Below are 18,953 nucleotides of genomic sequence, written 5' to 3'. Positions count from 1 at the left end.
CCTTTTATGCTAAAGGGGGATCTTTCCACCTGTGATGCAGGTGTTTCCTTGGACTTCTGTAACATATTTATCCAGAGGTCTCAATGCACATCAAGGCAATGTCTCTTCCAGTTTCACAACATGTGTCATATGGATAGAGAGAAGTTATTACTCTGTCATTTACCAAAGATTTTTTTTTTAACCATCACAATGTCAGCGACACTTAAGAATATACTCCAGGCACTTGAATGTGTCTCCCTGTGGTCTTCCAGCTATTGGATTAAAGCTGCCCCGTCAAATCCTGGTTCTTTACTGCTTATAGCCCGTTGTCTAGTCTCCCTCCATCACTTCGAAACCCAAAGAAAAAAGGCATCATTCATCTTCCTCCATAGGATACCCTTCTCTGACTTATCTCTGGGCTCCTTCCCTGGCAAAAAGAAGCAAGCCAGCAAACTACCTTTTCTTCTAAACTATTAACCCATTTCAACATCAGCTGACTTCTCTATTCTGCATCCATGTGCACTGGAGAGTACCAGTTAGGAACAGGGCTAGAGATCAGAAATGTATGCTTGTACTTTCAGCTGACGAGGATAGTCCTTCTTTCACTGATTATGTGATTACCGAGTATGTCCTACCTCTAGAAAGGACTTAGTTGCAGCTAGAAAGACAGTGCCCAGGTCTTTGATACAAGTCTCTGAGGTCACATGGTCCAAGTGTGTCTCAGTCCAGGAACTTTGCTTAGAGACCTTCGTCACACCCTTTACACAAACACACTGGGAGCCCAAGGGTGTATCTCCATACCCAGATGAACCCAGTTTTTCTAATTAACCTGGGAACACATACCTCTCTCTTTGCACGCCCAAGGCACACAAGGCAGACTCTGGATGAGCTTTTTTCACCCCTCCTGTCTGCAGGTTAGTGTTTTCCAGACATCGTGGAGGTTATGGGGTAAATCAAGTTGCCATGAGGTTGTCTATGAGCCATAAAGTTTCTAAAACATGCAAAGACTTTGATGGAGTCAAAAACCAACATAGTTTAACAGCCTTGAAATTGTGGAATGTGATTTTCCATCTTTTTGTTGCTATTCCAAGTCTTGAAATTCAAGAGAGTTCACACTGACCTTTTGGGAGGGAGCCCATTACATTCTCCTGTGGGAGGTGCCTCTTAATTATGTGGCGTCTCGTGTCCTTATAAGTTCAGGGAAATTGGTTGTGTGTTCCCAGGGCCAGTCCTTTGGGTTCTCACCTGGAGATTCATCAAGAGATGGGAACTCTGCCTGTTAAACGGTAATTAATCTTTGAACTCCTAGTTCTCTTAGCATTTTGCTCTCTGATGATCTGAAAATAGATATCTCAGAACAGAGCAAGGCCCCAGTAGAGCCTGATGAGAGTTGTCTGGGATGGGGTGGGGCTGAGGTCTTCCTGTGAAGGGGCTGTGGGAGCCAGAAGGAAGATGCCAGAGAAGGGCAGGGAATCATCTGGTTGTGCCACCCGGGACTGTGGCTCATTAGGAAAGGTGCCCTAGTCTTTGTGATGGCATTCTACCCTTCTTGTTCTGGATTTTGTCTTCAAAGTTGGTCAAGTCCATTTGTTTCCACAATTCTTTGGGGACAAATGACTCATGAGAAATCCATATGTCTGGAAGAATTGTGACAGGACCTCCTGTCTGAGGATGCTGGCAGAAATGATGGATGTTCAGATATCTCTTCTGCCTGGGTGTGCTGGGCTGGTCCCTACCTCTCCTGAGCATTAGCTAGTTCCTCCGATCTTTGCTGCCCTCCTCCCACACTGGCCCTTGTGGCTAGGCCTAATGGAGAGTAGATGTCTAATGTGAGCTCCCGCCAAATGCACTGCTATTGGGCGGATGCAGCTAGGCAAGGAGAGCTTTCTGTTCAAGTGTTGGGCTCAGAGCCATGCATTTGTAAACTGTGTCCTCGTGATGCTCTGTGGCTGGTGAGGTCCTGGCCTGTGGGTGCCACCAGACTTAGGACTTAATTTCTGGTGTGGCTGAATTCTAAGACCCAGACAGGTCACCAGGCTTGACATGTGTTGCTGTCATTCTCCCTCCTTCCTGCTCATCTCTACTCAACCTTCCTGTCATCCCTCCATCTCTCTGCCGTCCTGTCCTCTTGTTCTGCCTGAGACAACGATCGCAGAGAAAGAGACAGTAATGGGAACTAGATTTCCAAACAATCAAGGCTAATGAGTTTTGAAAAGTATAATGATACCTGCTGCAGTAGTCGGACAGATTATCTGGGACCTAGAGGATCGCGAACAAAGACTTGTCTCCATGGGAGGGGGGGCTTGCCGTGCAGAGCCCAGCTGAAATAGCGTGTGTCACTTCTCCAGGAGTCAGGCCAGGCATCACGCAGAGAGAAGCTGCAAAGCAAAGACGGAGGAAGCAAAGCCCGTGACCGACTGCTTTTTCCAGTCTGCCTGCGGGGAACAACGCACGATGTTTTCTGTTGTCGTTTTTGTGAGCGCTTGCTGGGCTGACATCGGCTCCCATCTTCACTGCATCTGCAGATTTAGATATTTCTGAATGAAAATCCTCCTTAGCTTTTAGGGGGGTTTTATAGAAATAGCATCCTAGGATTTCTATCACATTTTCCAAAATCTGCCACCTCCAGCCCATCAATGTGTTTGCCTTAAAACATTCTTACCGGTGAGTCTTCCTTCAACTTGGAAATGCCTAAGAACTCCGACATGCGGGCGCGAAAGAACGTTGGCTTTGGAACCAGAACCATTTAGTTGTGAGGCTTGGGTCTTTTACCCTTCAGCCTTTTGAACTGTTGAGTAACTTAACCTCTTCCTCCTTCCCTCCCTCCCTCCCTTCATCTATGTAGGGCTTTTAGTAATAATAATTTCCAGAGCCAAGACATAATGGGAGGCGCGGATGAAGCAGTGCATTTTAATTCATTTGTCATAGCTCCTGGCCCATATTAATACTCAGTCTGTTGTTGTTCTGTGTCCCTGTTTACTGGGATAAGCGTTCCACCTCTGCCCCAACCTTGAAATACTGAAACAATTTCTTTCTACCTCTGTGATGGTGAGACCAGAGGTGTAAATAAACTAAGATGAGAACACTATGCTTGGGGGTCACCTAGCCCAGACTTAGCCTGGCTCCACCTCGTGGGGACTCACTAAATGACCCTGAGTAAGGTACTCCATCCCTGTTTCATTAGCCTAGAAACAAGAAGCCCACTGGCCCTTATCCTCTTGTACTTTTAGAAACATGGATGTGGACAACAGAGTAGGAATGCCTTTGAAAAAACACCGTGCAACTGTGATTACTGGCTTAGCATTTAAGACTTTCTCCTGGGTTCATCCTCAGAGCAGCCTTCCCCCTCCTTCTGACCCTGAGGGAGAAGCCAAGAGGCAGGGCTTGTTTATAGAGGGAGAAGGAGCAGCTCACAGCTGCAGGCCTCAGATGATGGCCTGGGATGCCAGATGCGGCGTGGAGGGGCAGCTCCTCCATCCCTTTCATCTGAGATTACCCTTGGCTCACACCCTGCACTGCAAAAAGGCCCCCGGGGACCCAGTTGTAGAGTAGTGGGCTGTGTGGAACTAGTGGGTCTCAGAACTCCAACCTTCTCCCAGGGCTGGGAGGGGCATCCAGAGGTTATCCAGGCTTTGCTTCACAGAATCATAGTGTTTTGGAGCTAGATGATACTGAGAAATCCACTAGCCCACCTCTTTTTGTTCACCCTACCAATTTTATAAATGAGGACACAGGGGCCCAGGGGTGAGCCAGGTGGTATGATGTAAACCTAAGGCAGGGCCCTGGAGCCCCCAGGTTCTGGCCCATTGCTCTTTTGGATGCCTGCAACACACGCACAGACACACACACAAACACATGCCCTTGCATGCACACGCGCACACACACAAACATACACACAAGTGTGTACACACACACACAACGCTGGAAAGTCAGGCTGCTGACGCTGCTCATATTGGAAAGACCTTGAGTTGAATTTTTGCTCAGTGCTCTTGGTCTACTGATTCAGATAAGAAAATTTGCTTTGGACATGTCATGCGATTTTCAAGTAGAGAAGAATCTTAACAATCCTCTGGTCCAACTGTGTCGTCATTACAGATGTGAACTTTGAGACCAAAAGGAAGCACAGGGGGACACACTGGTAGAATGGGGACAAGAACTCAGATGATCTGCGTCTCAATCCACTGGATTCCATGGCATCCCTTGGCGTCAGATCTTCCTTCCGGCTGCTTCCCTCCCAGGATGCTGTAGGCGACCCTAGTCACTATAAGGGCTGTGTGGCAAGGTTAATCAATACTCTTTCCTGGAATTTTACAGAGGAAGGGCTAACTAGGAACCTGGGATGCATAAAAATAGTAGTGGTATTAACTTAAACTTTGATTAGTTGCTTTGCAGTTCACAGAGCGTGTCAGGGTCTGTTGTCACCTATCTGCAGGTTTCCTTGAGCATTTAACCCTGTTATTTTATTAATTAATTATTTATTATTAATTTATTAATCCCCACATTTACATGAAGGTGGAGGATTTCATCCACTGTTTCACATTTGTGGTCCTGCCACAGACCTAGCAAGGGATGGGTGAGCTCTCTCCTCTCGGGCACCAAGTGTCCTTCCTTTAGAGTTGAACGGTCTTATTTCATGACCCAAAGAGGAATCCCACTTTTCATTGGGTGGAGAGGGGCATCCAGTTCTCCAGAAAGCTCCGAGGGTGTGAAAAGTTGCATGTTGCTTACCGCCTTGCCCACATTGGAGCTGCTCCAAGAGTTAGTCAGTGGAAGGACTGGAAGTTCCGCTCCAGCTCAGAGAAGCTAGATAAGGCAGCCTCTAGTCTTGGGAGGAGCTGTGTATATTTTATGTCACGTCCCATGACACTCTTCCAAATTCTCTTTGCCTGGGGATGTAGCCATTGACGGGGGGTTTCTACTGTGGTATGTATTGTTTACTGAAGTAATTAAAATATGCAAAGTGTTCCCTGTCCCCCATTTTGTGCGTCTTCCCCAGCCACTCCTGGCATTTTCTGTTGGCAGTTAATAAAACAAAAGGGGAGCCCAAAGGCCCAAGTCTCCCTCCAGCTAGAATGATTAATTCGGAGGGGTTTGGAAGTAGCAGATTTTACCTCTAGCTGCAGCCGTACCTTTCTGGCTGATCTGTTCAACTGGCCCTAAGCACTGTAGCTGGAGGACAGCAAATACTTCATTAAGAGCACAGGGCAAGTGGAGGGAGACAGGAGGAAGGAGGTGAGGCTTTGGTTTCTTTATTACAGCAGCACAAAACCAAAAAAAGACTTCTGTTTCCTCGGGGAGGCCCTACATTGACAGAGCCAGACTCAGGACACTTGAAATTGACTTCCTAATCCAGCCTAAATCTTAACGGCGACCAAATTCCCCCATTTATCGGCACACATAGAAACTTAAAACCCATTCCCCTATATTATTTAAATCCTGGGCATGGAGAATCCTTCTTGCAAATATCTATCAGATGGCAATGCTGTTAGCACAAGCATAGCAATTACTGGAATATTACCTGCTCACATGTATGGAGGCTCGCCACGTGCCAGATCCTGTACTAAAGGCTTCCCATGGATTGTTTTATTTAATCTTCATGGTCATTTGTGGAAGTAGGTACCAGTTGATGTTTAACATATGGGGAAACTGAGGCTCAGAGGTTAAGTGACTTCCCGGGGTGACATGGCTATGAATTTGTGGTCTTGTGTCCCACGCCGTATCACCATATTCTACTGACTTTGCTGGAAGTTCTGCTCAAGGGTGAGCCACCTTCCGTCTGCATTCTGGAGACCTGTTTCTGCACCCAGAATATTTTCTAACCAGAAATCTTACTCTCATTCAACAGCACTGAGCAGAGACATGCAGGGTGCAGAGTTTGCCAGAGTCTTCAGGTCTTGCCTGGATTTACCTCCCCAATGGCCCAGACACACAGCTACCTGCCTTTTCCAAACTCTGGTCCAGAGAGATGAGAGATGTGTGAACTACATACAGCATCACCTGAGAGTTCTCACAATGAGGGATGTAGGGAGACCACAGCTGCTAAAACCTTTTTTAGAGACAATTCAGAAGCAGCCACTAGTGATGGCAGGTGTCAGACCAGCACAGAAATCCTTGTTGTTGTAGGAAATAAGGCCATACATCGACACTTTCAAAAGTAGTCTCATCCCACTGGCCAGGCTTTCTAAACATTATCTAACTAGTCCTCACAAATTCTGTCTGAGATAAATGAGGATCAGGAGCAGCAAACAGAGGCTGTTTTAAGCTGTCTGTTTCTGCAACAGAAGACTTGGGAACCCAACAAAGGCTGTGCAAGAAGGCTTTCCCATGACCCAGCATGAGGTCTGCATCACAGGCCTTACAAATAGCGGGTCAAGTATGCTGGGCTGTTGGAACCTTGAAATTACAGGGAAAAAGTCTTTGGTTAAGAAAGCCACATAGTCTTGGCCTCTCATTCAGAACTTAAGAGAGGGGGGCACTCAGACTGAACTTAACTAGAGATAAGGCCTCATTGGCTTTCGAGGGAGGCCATCCCGGAGATAATCAGAAAAGCTCTTTCTCTCATGGAGCCGCTGGAGCACATCCTCTGAGTGTTCACTGCACTCGGATGGGAAGGCCAGGCTCAGAAGATGACATAATAAGACTAGAATCGTGAGCAAAGAACTCAACGCTGTCGTCTTACAGCTGGTGGGACGTTCAGTCAATAGGGAGTGTTACTGTTATTGTTATTAATGTCTCTGGGAACATGGCTGGAGGAGACCATTTATAGCTCAGCTTGCTTTTTAAGGAAAAAGATCCCGTCTTATTCTTTGCTTTTTAAAATTCAAATCCTCTTTGTTCTTCCCCCCACCCCCTTTTTTTTTTTCCTGTTTTGAGGCCTCTCTCACAAGCTCTGCAGTCACTGAGCCCAGTCCACAGGAGAACACCATGTTCTGACTACCCAGCCTTGGCTTCCCTGGCGTTCACATTAGCTGTATGTCTTAAGTGTCTCAACCCTGCTGTTGGAAACAGTTAAATATTCCAGGAATCGGGGTTGGTGGCCACGCTGATCCTGGAAGCCCCTTTAAGCTGTGTTTGTAGGTCACATGATCTTGAACCCACACAACCCCTAATGAGAGAGATCTGGCATACAGCAGTGGACTGACTTTCAGCTTGGCTTCTACCTACCGTGGACTTGCCGACATTCCATTCTTGAGCTGGTTTCCTTATCCATGAATCAAGGATGGTGCCTCTGTGTTGTAAGGGTCTCTGAGCAAGGATGTCCAAGTCCCTGGAAAAATTGGGAAGGGCTATTCATTCAGTAAACATGAACATTGAGAAATTAGTATCTTCCGAGAAAGGTTTAGATTGAAAAACTTGTATGTGCCTGTGTATTTGAAAACCCGCCGTGTCTCTGTTTCATAGAATATCTCATTTTAATTTCTGTGCATGTTCTGTGTAGCTGTATTATTATCGCCATTTTATACACTAGGAAGCTGAGTCTTCCAGAGCTTAAATTCATCCCCTAAATTTCCTCAGCTAGTAAATGGAAATGGCCCAGTGATTATTTTTATTCCCTTTGTTCTTTGGGGTCCTGTTTCCTCATCCTATACATGCATTTTCAATACTAGTTATCATATTTTTCAGATTTGGGGGGCATCTAAATATTTAGCAAAGCCAATCCTGTTAGAAAGGGATTATCTTATTTTTGCTAAGGAAGTCTGAATCTAAACCAAGAACTATCAGTGCCTGTGCTGTACTAGGTCAGGTAAAAATCAGATTTATCACAAGGAGGCTTTATTCTCCTGTCTTCCTTTCTCCAAGCACTTGGGGGTCTGAAGGATCAGTCTGGATCCAGTGTGAGCCGTGGATCTGCGCTGAGCTGAGACCTCCAGCTTTGTTCAGCAACTTGACCTCTTGTAACAACATCCCTAAAGTTTGCTTCCACGAGAAGATATGATTAGAGCCAGGAGGCTCCACGTCTGGGCATTTGGAAAAGAACATAAGAGCCAAGTCATTTCTCAACACACATCTTTGGACTTGCAATGTAGGCTCTATAAAAATATATATTGCTTGGGGGCAGCAAAGGACAATGAGGTCTTGGAGTGAGTGCCAGCATTTAGGCAGGATTTAGAAAGGGGAGAACAAAAGGCGAAGTTATAAAAGGTATGTGTTCCCGGGGCTTCCATCTGAGAACTTGCTCCTGGCAGATGCAGCTCTAGGTAAGGGAGTCGGAGAGAATCACAAAGGATTTATTTATTCTCTAGGCTCACAGTTCTAAATAGCTTGACTCTTAAACTCCTTGTGTTTTTGGAAAACTCCAAGGGTTTTTCTTAATCCTGGAGCTAGAGGCTCAGCCTGAAACAGCCATTGCGATTCTGCTAAATGGATGCGTTTTGCATAAGCTGTCATAAAGCCCTGCTTCGAGGGAGCCATGCAGTCATGATGTCTTTGTGAGTTTCCTCTGCATCTTCCCTCCAAAGAATTCCAAACACCCTCTAGACCTGGTGCCGTGATCTTCGGTTTGTGTCTACAAGAAGCAAGATGATAGTTTGCCTATTGAGAAGAGGAGGAGAGACAAAAAGAAGGCAAGCAATTGTGCCTTATTATGTCGGAAGTCTGATGTCACTATAGAAAACCTCAGTCTCGTGTGTAAAGGTTTCATTGATGGATGAAGCCAGAGACACACACATATTTGTGAATGCACACGTACATATACAGCAGATCTAAACCAAACAAACATGAAACTAATACATCCTGAAGGCACACACTGTTATTACGGGGGGCAACACAGAGTTTTGCCGGGGGACCCGAAATCTGTCCACATCAGTGTGGAAAGAAGGAGACTATAGATCCAAAATTTAAACTTCGTAAGATTCAATCTGTGTATTTTTAGTTTGTACACCTTTATATATGTATGCCCTTCTCCAGTAAAAATTTCCCATTGAGAACCAGAACAGGACTCGAGGGGACTTAGTTCCACTTCATTTACTCTTCCAGGTGACCTTGGACAAGTCATTGCCTCTCTTCCAGCTGAGGTTTGCACGCCTGGAGTGGGGATTAGCTAACTTCTAAGGCCCTTTCCCGCTCTGTATGTTTATGAGCTATAGTTTTAGTGTTGAATCTCTCCTTTCATACCCTGGATTCTGATGAGCTTGGATTTGGGGAGCTGGACAGTGTGTAATCACAGGGCAGACTGGTCCCCTAAAGATGCACCAGGAATCCAGAAGACACCTGGAGGGAAAGGATACAGGTGCAGACACGATAGAGGTGTGCCTGGTCAATGATCACATTTCAGAGCTGGGCAGGGAGGTGAAAAGCTGGCTGAAAATACAGCATCCTCAACTCAGAATAGTGTGCTGAGGAAGTGAGGGGGGAAGGGGGAAAGGAGAGGAGAGAGAGGTTAGATGTGGGAGGGTTCCCGGAGGGCAGACTGCCACTTCTAAGGCTCCAGCAGCCTCTCCTGTATGTGGGGAGGGAGCTTTTAGGAGAGCCCAGCAGTTGGAGGGGGGCAGGCAGTGCGAAGGTTCATTCCAGGAAGGAGGGATCTGACGTTGCGGCAAGTTTTGAAACTGTCAGCAAAGCTAATCAACTGGTTTAGAGTGACACCGTTTCTTTTTTGCTGCCCTGGTGATAGGACGCATTAAAAGATGACTTTGGCCTTTCCTCCTGCCTTCAGGCTGTTTTCCTTCAGGAGGTGTCCAAGGGAGATTTCACCAGCTTCGTGTGATCAGGGCATTAGCACAGACCTGTGTTTGGATCCATGCCTGTACCCACCTGAGTGTGACTGGCACGCACATTCTCCCTCTGCATGTATGGATGTGGGTGGCTGTGCTGGATGTAACTCGTACTGATGTGCAGCCCCTGGGGGTGAACATCCCCTGGAACAAGAGTAGCAGTGATTTTAAAGACTGTAGTGGTGGCTGCTAGGGATACTGAACAGAGGGGCACGCTCAGTGTGACTCCCAGCCCTGGCTGATCATCCATCCGCTCAGACGTGCAGATGGGAAACCAGGAGACTTTCCAGGAGATGAAGAAAGCAAATGCTAGGCCTTTTTTCTTAATGCGTATGGAGACTCTTCTGTGTGCTGAGACATGCAATCAAGAAAGATTAAAATTGAATAAATAAAAAATAAGGACACTTACCATAAATAACAATCTGTACGACCATCTCCTGATTAAGCTATTTTGCCATTCATGTACGTGGCGAAGCTTCTACCCTTCCTCAGAAAGCCACTGCCTTTCTCATCTGCTCTAACAGGCTTTGACCAGGTCCATGTAGACTAGTGATTCCAGAGGAAGTTGAATCCTTCCTTCCAGCGGCATCAGAGAGGCCATGCCCTGTGACTCTGCTCACCTGTGCTGGGTCCCGGGTTCCATATCTGGAAGGGATGGGTCATTTTGTGTCCTTTCTACCTTTTCAGAGTTGTGTGAGGACAGACGTTTTGAACTTCCGGGAGGGAAGCGGGCTTCCATGTGTTCTTTGAAGCAGCTGCCTCCTTTTCTGTGTAATCAGATGCAAAGGCCTCAGAGCTTTCTAGAGCCTCGCTGAGTTTCCCTTTCACCTAGAGCGGTGGCTGCCTCTGACTGTAGGGACGTGGGCATCACCCTATGGAAATAAACAGGACAGTTCCTTGCCCGGGAGGGGCAGGCTCTGGAAGAGAGCAGTGGAGAGGCAGGTGGAGGGAGAGGTGGGAGGTTCACCTCCTGGCAGGACCGCTCTGCCCCAGGGCATCCTGCCCGCAGTGGGCGCTGGAAGCCGCAGTGCCTGCAGTCGCTCAGCTTTGCGCACCTTCAGCCCCACTGAACTCCTGGCCCTCGGGGCAAGGCTGGGAGTGAGGCCTGAAGGCTGGAATGAAAGAAATGGCCTTGAGGGATTTCAGGCTGATGCCCAGGGCTAGAGGTGAGGCTGTTCTTGCTTTCCTCTTTCCAGATTCTCTCCCGTTATACTGCAGGCCTGAGGAGGGGTGGGATACAGCCTTGGAGAAAGACAGAATTTAGCCAGAGAGACAAGACTCTAGACTTTGCACTGCTAGAAGCTCCATCTCTATACCTGAAATCTTCAAACGTCAATGCTCCTGAAAGAATTTTGAAAAACCACGTATGCCCCTTTGCACGTTTTAAGTTGCCATCTAAAGTCTTCAATATACTTTATAATATGCCATTTCCACGACATTGTAAATATTGACATTAAAAAATACATTGCTTCTTGAATGCATCTAATGAACTTTAAATACCAGAGCAATTTGATCCATCATCCATTAAACACATGAAAAAGTACTTTTAACACTCAGTTTCACATGGTTCCTTTTTCTTCTTGAATTTATATTTTCATTCCACTTACCCTACCAAATTTTGTCCTTATGTATTCAATTTTTATGCATGAAAGCTTTTATTGGCCACACTGTCATCATTTAGTGTGACAAAAATATGTATGAAGACTTTAATTTTTAATATCCAATGACCATAAGACATTAAGAAGTTAAGAGATACTGGATTAAGTTATCATTACAGTTATTAGTAATACACAGAAATAGACAGTAGATCAAAATAATATATATAATATCTCTCATAATTTTTGATGAATATGAAAGATAAGATAGATAATATTTTTGGAAATGCATCTCATATTTTTCAATTAGTCTGTATTCCTTGATGATTATTTCTTACTAAATTAAGGAAGGTTCAGGATCAATTCTATTCCTGTGCTTCATTTTCATGAATATAAGAACTGAGAAACGTAATTCACTATAAATCAGTAGATGGGAAAGAAAGGAGTTTTGTTACTGCAATGTGACTTAATTCATCGATCTATTATCTTGTTATTTACCTAAAATCACATAGTGGCCTCTCATCAAAATTTCTTTTTAATCTTCTCTCAGCTGATAATGCTTTTAGGTCTGTCCCCCCCTTCAGTTGTTTGAAAAGAACTGGAAACCACTCGACTTGCAAAAGAATTTATTTCCCAGTCACTAGAGACATTCGTTTTCAATACTTATACCAATATTTCATGGAGTTTATTCATTTGTCTTCTGTAGGTTTTCTCTCCTGAGATTTAGAATGAGTGAGAGATTTGCCTTTCCTTCAGAGAGTGGCAGGTGTGTGTGTACACACACAATTGGGCAAGGAAATTGCTGGACCACAGGAGATTTTCAGTTCAGCGTTAGGAGTTGAGGATCTGCATAGTCCATTGAAACTGTCCTTGCCTGGGTACCCACTGGAAAGACTTCATGTATCTCCAAAGTTATGTGGACCCTGGATTGAAACCACATCTGTGGGCAATGCAGTCTATCGTTGCCTGTTACACTGAGTGGGAATTCTGGGCTCTTTCCCTTTAGGGGGAGTGAGAATCACCTGAGATCTATGGGAAAAGTGCATTTCCATATTGTTAGTAACAAAAGAATGGAACAACCCAAGTCCTATCAATATCAGATTGATTGGATACGCTGTGGTGTGGTCATGCACAGAGTCCTATAAAGCTATAAAAGGAGTGAGAGAACCCCAATGGAAAAAAAAAGTAAAATATATATAACAGGTATGGCATGCTACTCTTATCTATGAAAGTGAGGAAAATGAATATAATCAATATTTGCTTATGCTAAATAGAGGAATAAACTAAGAACAAATATAAAATGGTTAGTTCTAGGGGAGGAGGAGATCAGGATTGGAAGAATGAACAGAGATGGAGCGAGACTTAGATTTCATGTACCTTGCTTTTTAGTTTGACTTGAAAACCATGTGACAGTTTTTGCATCATTATAAAAGATTATATCAAATGGGAAAGAAAAAGCAAAGCAATTCTTAAAAATCAAAAGCAAAATGAAACAAATAAACCTGTGTATTAAGTTGGTGACTTCACCACTCAGAAAGGAACTATTTCAAGTGACTTTAAAGCAGAGCAATGTTTTAGGTATGTCCCTAGTAGGTATATCCTAAGGATAAAATGAACTCTGAAAATTGTAGGCAGCTTTCAGTAATCATGTTGTTAGTAATGATATTTCAACTGAATTTGAAATAAATATTAGGATAAAGCAAAGACATAATGTTACTAATGTAGGAATCAGGATTTTCAGCATAAGAAAAAATAGAGATGTCAAATCAAGCACTTAAGTTAAAAGCTCTGTGATCCCAAAGTTGAATTGGAAAAAATCAGTATGAACTCACAATGTATTTTCTTTTAAAAGTTTTTCCTAGCTATTTCCACTCTAAAGACCTAGAAATAATGACCAACTGAAGAGTAATGAGCATTCCTGGCACCCAGAGTGTGGTCTCTAAACTCCATTGTCCACCAAAAAGATCCATGGCTCCTTGGAGTAATGGCTGATTCTAGGGCCAGGGCAGCAAATGGATAGGATGAGCCTAGAATATTTTCTCATGTCAGATAAGCAAGTGTGCTATGAAAGACCACTGGGGTTGGGTGCGAGGCACCACGTTGAAGAGACCACTACTGGCCGAAGATGGAACAGTGAGCATCAAAAAGGGCAATTCTAGTCTATTGAAGCACTTCTGATGTGTACACACACACACACACACACACACACACACACACACAAAGAGTTGATAGTGCTTCTCAAAACCAAACTAACACAAAACAGACCCCTCACCTGCCACCTTTGAAGGATGCTAGGGAGGGAATTCATTATTCTGGGAACTAGTAAATGAAAGGAATTTCAATATACACTGTTACCAGTGTAACCAAACTAAGCAAATTGCCAATGAAGGAAGGATTTTATTCATAGAAGATTTCCAGCAGAGGGAATGCTGGAATTCACCCTTTTGCAGCCACTAATGAAATCATGCATCTGGGCAATGATCATCAGTGGCTGCCGACGTGGTTGGGTGAAGGGGAACTTTATGACAGAAGATCAGGCTGACAACACCTGAGTCCACAGCGATGGACGTGGTGGAAGGTATTATCCAAGGGAGGGTCATCAAAAGATCTCCAAGTACTTGTTTTCTAGAATCATTTCTTGGAATTTTTGCCTTATTCCTTTTTGTTTCCCATTTTAAAGCTCAGCCTTCAGGTCTTTCATGTACATCATTGAGAGCTTGGATCATTAGCTAGTATTTCTCAGGCAGTGTCTAGGCAAGTTCCCTTATCTTTGTCGGTGAAATGGGGATAATAGGGAATTCTGCCACATAGGGTGAGAGAAAGAATTACATGAGAGGTGTGTGTAACATCCAGTGGTTGATATTCAGTGTGCGTTAGTTAATATTATCCTTATTAAGATTGTTATTTCAGTCCATTGCTTATGTGGCTGGGTTTCATCATGGAGATATTTGTCTATATATATATATATATATATATATTTTTTTTTTTTTTTTTTAACCAGGGAAGGATTTGACCACTGTCTTTCCCAGATGGGACCTCTAGTGTGGGAGAAGGATGTAGGGATACAGGTAGCTCTGGAGGAGAATCAGTGTCGTCTAGGTGGACCTAATGGGAAATACGGAAGATCTAGGCAATGGGGTTTGTTACGCTGCTCACTACACTCAGGGAGCAGTCATCGACCTTTATGTGTACACTTGTGTACTTAGTGATGCTCAGTGGGTCTTTCCCTGTATCATCTCACTTTGACACAGCCGTTGCTTAACTCCTAGGTTGAAGATGAGGAAATTAAAACACAAAGAGGTTAAGAGCTTATCAAAAGCCACAGCAGAACCCAGGGCTGCTGACTTCCAATTTACTGCCTTTTGTTGTTTTTGTTGTTACATCTCAGGCCACTTGAAATATTTCACTTCCAGAGGAGTGCCTTATAAACTTCACCCACATTGGTGGTGCCACCCAGTAAAAATCTTGATAAAATTCTTCTTAGTGGGACCCCTGTGGCCAATTAATACCCTTCTGGTAATTTTCTGCCCAAACACTTAAGCTCATCAAAGTTTACACCAGCAAACTCAAATTTCTCTCTCTTTGTAAACTTGAAAATTTCCATTTGGAATGGGTCTTTGGGATTGTCTATAAAATCACCCAATGAGGCAAACACCAGCATCAATTTGGAGGAATTTACCATTTTCCATCAAGAGAAATGTTCCTTTATTCCTGGTCTCTTTTTTCTTTTTAATCAAGAAACCAGGTACAACAAATCAATTGACCAGAGTCTATTAAAAACCTATGTTTTCTTAAAAAACAATCTTTTGATTTAAAACTTAAATAAATTTTGTTCACTGGTTTTCCTTTAGTCATATGTTTATTTTTTTCTCCTTTTATTGTGTTAAAATTTTCAAATGTGGTACATGATCATGATAAAATTAAAAACAGCATAGAAATACATACTATAGGGAAAAAAATGGAATTTTCTCTTTGGTCCGTTCTCACATTTACTTTATCTTTCTGGACCTTTTTTTTCTTTGCATTTACAGAGCTATGTACTGTTGCCTTTTAATATATTTGCTTACGCTGATACACTTTTACATAAATGAGAATGCTAATACATATTTTTAATGTTTTTGTTTTCATTTAATACATCCTGGACATACTTACGTATCAGTACACATAACTCTACTGTACTCTTTTTAACTGCTGCATATACATTTAATTATGAACAAATTGCTGCCCTTAAAAACGAGCATATAAAATACCCTCAACCAAGTACTTTTGCATACATGAGCAAGTGTTTTTCTGAAACTCCTAGAAGCGAAATTAATGGATTAAGAGGCACTTGACATCTTTAGTGTGGACAGATTCTGCCAAGCTGCCCTCAGAAAAGCCTGCCCCAGAATAAGAAAATTGACAATAACTTTCTTCGTAGTCTCTCATGCACTGGGTAGTACCAGTCTTCCTCAGTTTCATCCACATGATATTAAAAAAAAAAGTGTCTCTTTTTTGCTTTAATTAACCTCTTCATGTGTTTGTGGCCATGTGTAGCTCTTCGGTGGATCATCTGCTCTTAGGAATTCATTTGATTTCATGATTCATTTCTCTGTTGGGTTTCTTTTTAATTAAAGAAGCACTTTATAATATATGGATTTTAATTATTTGGCACATATATTGCAAATGTTTCCTCTGTCATTTGTCTTTTTAATATGCTTATTTTGTATTTTGCCATACAAAGGTATTTAATTTTTACAAGTTGTATCTCTGAATTCTATCCTGTATGGCTTCTTGAATATGTGTCTTATTTAGGAAGGCCTTCCTCTCCTGAGGTTATACAGATATTTTTCTAAGTTTTCTTCTAATATGATTATTGTTTTGTTTTTTATGTTTAGCTCTTTAATCCATCTGGAAATGATTTTTGTATATGGTGTGAGGTAGGTATCTAAGTGTACTTTTTAAATGAATAGTTCATTGTCCCAACACTGATAACTAACCCATCATTTCATTTATTAAATTTCAGTATTTATACATGAGTCTGCTTCTGGACTCTATTTTGTTCCATTGATCAATGCAATTTGTCTATTCCTCTGCCAATAACAGTGTGTTCGTTATTGTAGTTTGATAATATGTTTTGCTATCTGATAGAGCAACTATTCCTTGTTGTTCTATTTCGAGTATATCTTAGCTTTTATCAAATATTTACAGCTCTGGATGAATTGTGGTATCATCTTGTCAATTTCCATACATCATTCCACTGAGGGTTTTATTTAGATTGTGTCAAATTTTTAGATTAATTTTAGGGAAGAATGAGAGATTTATGATTATTGAATCTTCCTATCCAAGGAAAAGACACATCTTTCCATGTATTCAGATCATTTATGTTTTTCAATACTTTTCTTTATTCAGAACTCATAAATTTTCTGCCAAGTTTTATGCCTGAGAACTTTAAACACTATTGTTGTTGTTGCTGTTATACAAACAATTTCATTTTCCATTGAATTTTGAAGTCATTGCTACTGGTATATGAGAATAGTTTGGTTTGTGTATATTCGTTTTATGTCTTACTAACTCATAATGATTCTAACTGCTTTTTAGTTGTCTTGAACTGTCATAACTATGCAAACAGTGGTAGTTTTGACTCTTCCTTTTCAGTATTTTTTCCTTGTTTTTATTCCTGCTTTATTGCATTGGCTAGGGCCAACTGAAGTGTGTTGTGTAAAATCAGTAATAGAAGATACCTTCTAAGCTTTCAATATTTTATCAGTAAATATGATATTTCATATGTTAAATAAAGAAAGTTACCTTCTATTACTAATGAATTAGGGCTTTTAATCAGGAAAGGGTGTTGGTAATTTTTGGCATCTTTTGAAAGAATGACTTTTCTTCTTTTATCTTATGTTTAGCTTCTGTTTACTTTGTTTTTCCTCTTGGAATTTCAAGATTTTCTTTGAGATATAATATGTGATTGGTTTTCATAAATGCTTTTTAGGTAATTGAAAATAATGTGCACCTTTTTTGGGAGGCTGGAAGATACACACAGCACTCATATTATTTGTATTTTTAAAATGTATCTTCATTTTTATTGTCTTCTTGATCTGTCAATTTGCAAGATAAGTGTTTTAATTTTCCATTATAATTGCAGTTTTGTCAGTTTTCTTTTATTTATAACCTGTTTTACTTTTTATACATTTTTGTTACTATGTTAATTAGAGCAAAAAAGTTCATAATTTTCATAATGGCGAATTTTACAGTCTTCAAATACGATGTAAACCACTTTATCTCCATTTAGTTTTTGGCTTTCTGAAATTTTTTTTCATATGTATATTCAATTTTTAATATATTCTGTATTGAATATATATGCGATATATATTCAATATACTATGTATGAATTATCTATTCAATATATTGTATATTAAATATTATGTATTCATATATATTATACATATTGAATATTATCTATTCATATATACTATATTCAATTATACATTACACTATATTATATCTTATGTATATTGAATATGATACACATTACATATTCAATATATATTCAGTTTTTCTTTTACTGTTTGTTGCATTCTTTCATTTTCAGCATTTTCTGCTATTTCCTTTTAGATGTATCTTTTCTAAATAACACACATCTTGATTTTTTGCCAGAAATTTTTCTCTTATTTAAGAGGTAGTTCAGTCCACTTGTTCTCATTATCTGTGGTGATATTATTTAAACTTTTTTATTTTTGTGCTTTCTATTCACCATTATCCCACTCCCCACTTCTGTGGTATTTTTGGTATTGGTTAGAGATTTTTGGTTCTGTTTTCCTAAAGCTGATTTGTAAGTTATATGTACTATTTCTGTTCTTCTGGAAGCTACTTTAAAATTTTAGCAAGCACATTTAAATTTAAACTATCATAATCAACAATTGCCTACTATCTGTGAGCTCCCTTGCCCTCCTGTATAAAAGACAAAGCCTTTATCAGGCTTTTAATTATTTCTCTACCTACTTTCCTATGCCCTTATTGTTGACATTATCTGGTAGTTTCATTCCAGAATATTGTTAATAGTAGCAATGACAGTACTTTTAGCATTATGAGTATTATTATTTCCTTTATGTCTCTATTTTACAGAAATCTTTTATTCTTTTATTAGTAGTTAAATTACATTTTACTGTCATGTTAACAATCATTATTTAGATCTAAACTGTGTTTTTGTGGCTTATTTGCTCTGCACTGTTTGTTATGCTCCAAGTCATTGTCTATGTCAGATTCCCTTTTCTGTTTTCCTGGAGTACATCCTCAGTTAATTTTTGCCTCTTCATTTTTCTGAAAGGCTGTGAGTGGTAAACTTTCTGAGCATTTGTTTGTCTGAAAGAAACGTCTTCATTTGTCTTCACAGTTGACACAGAGCTATCTTGATTATGAAATCTCAGGTTGGAAACAACTTCTACCATTTACCTTCTAAACTACTTCAAGTGGATAAGGCAAACGTGATCTCTTTTTTTTTTTTAGAAACAAGATTGCCCATCTCCTAACAAGTCATTCCTTCTTAAGTGCTTATTATTCTAATTCCTCCAACTGGCCCATCATAGAAATAAGAACTGATTAATAGTTCAGGACATCTATACAGAGCTCTTTTTTTTTTTTTTTTCAATTAATGGAAATCAGTTTTCTAACAAGTTTCATGGCT

The 18,953-nt window shown here is 41.3% G+C and overlaps 1 protein-coding gene across 4 annotated transcripts in view; it reads left to right on the top strand.

The window, feature by feature from the left end:
• Positions 1–18,953, top strand: part of NTRK3 (neurotrophic receptor tyrosine kinase 3) — a 335,000-nt gene that overhangs the window by 311,665 nt on the left and 4,382 nt on the right. For 3 of the 4 annotated variants that reach the window (XM_031440537.2, XM_031440532.2, XM_031440535.2), the window contains one exon: positions 16,165–16,206. The exons of the other annotated variant lie outside the window; for it this stretch is intronic. In XM_031440537.2, the coding sequence (XP_031296397.2) occupies positions 16,165–16,206 (42 nt within the window). The remainder of the gene's footprint in view (positions 1–16,164; positions 16,207–18,953) is intronic. 4 annotated transcript variants of the gene reach the window in all.

Source organism: Camelus dromedarius, chromosome 29 (genome assembly GCF_036321535.1).
Source record: "Camelus dromedarius isolate mCamDro1 chromosome 29, mCamDro1.pat, whole genome shotgun sequence".
NCBI lineage: Eukaryota > Metazoa > Chordata > Mammalia > Artiodactyla > Camelidae > Camelus > Camelus dromedarius.
Note: the sequence above shows the minus strand (reverse complement) of the source record. Positions and strands in the feature narration are given on the sequence as shown.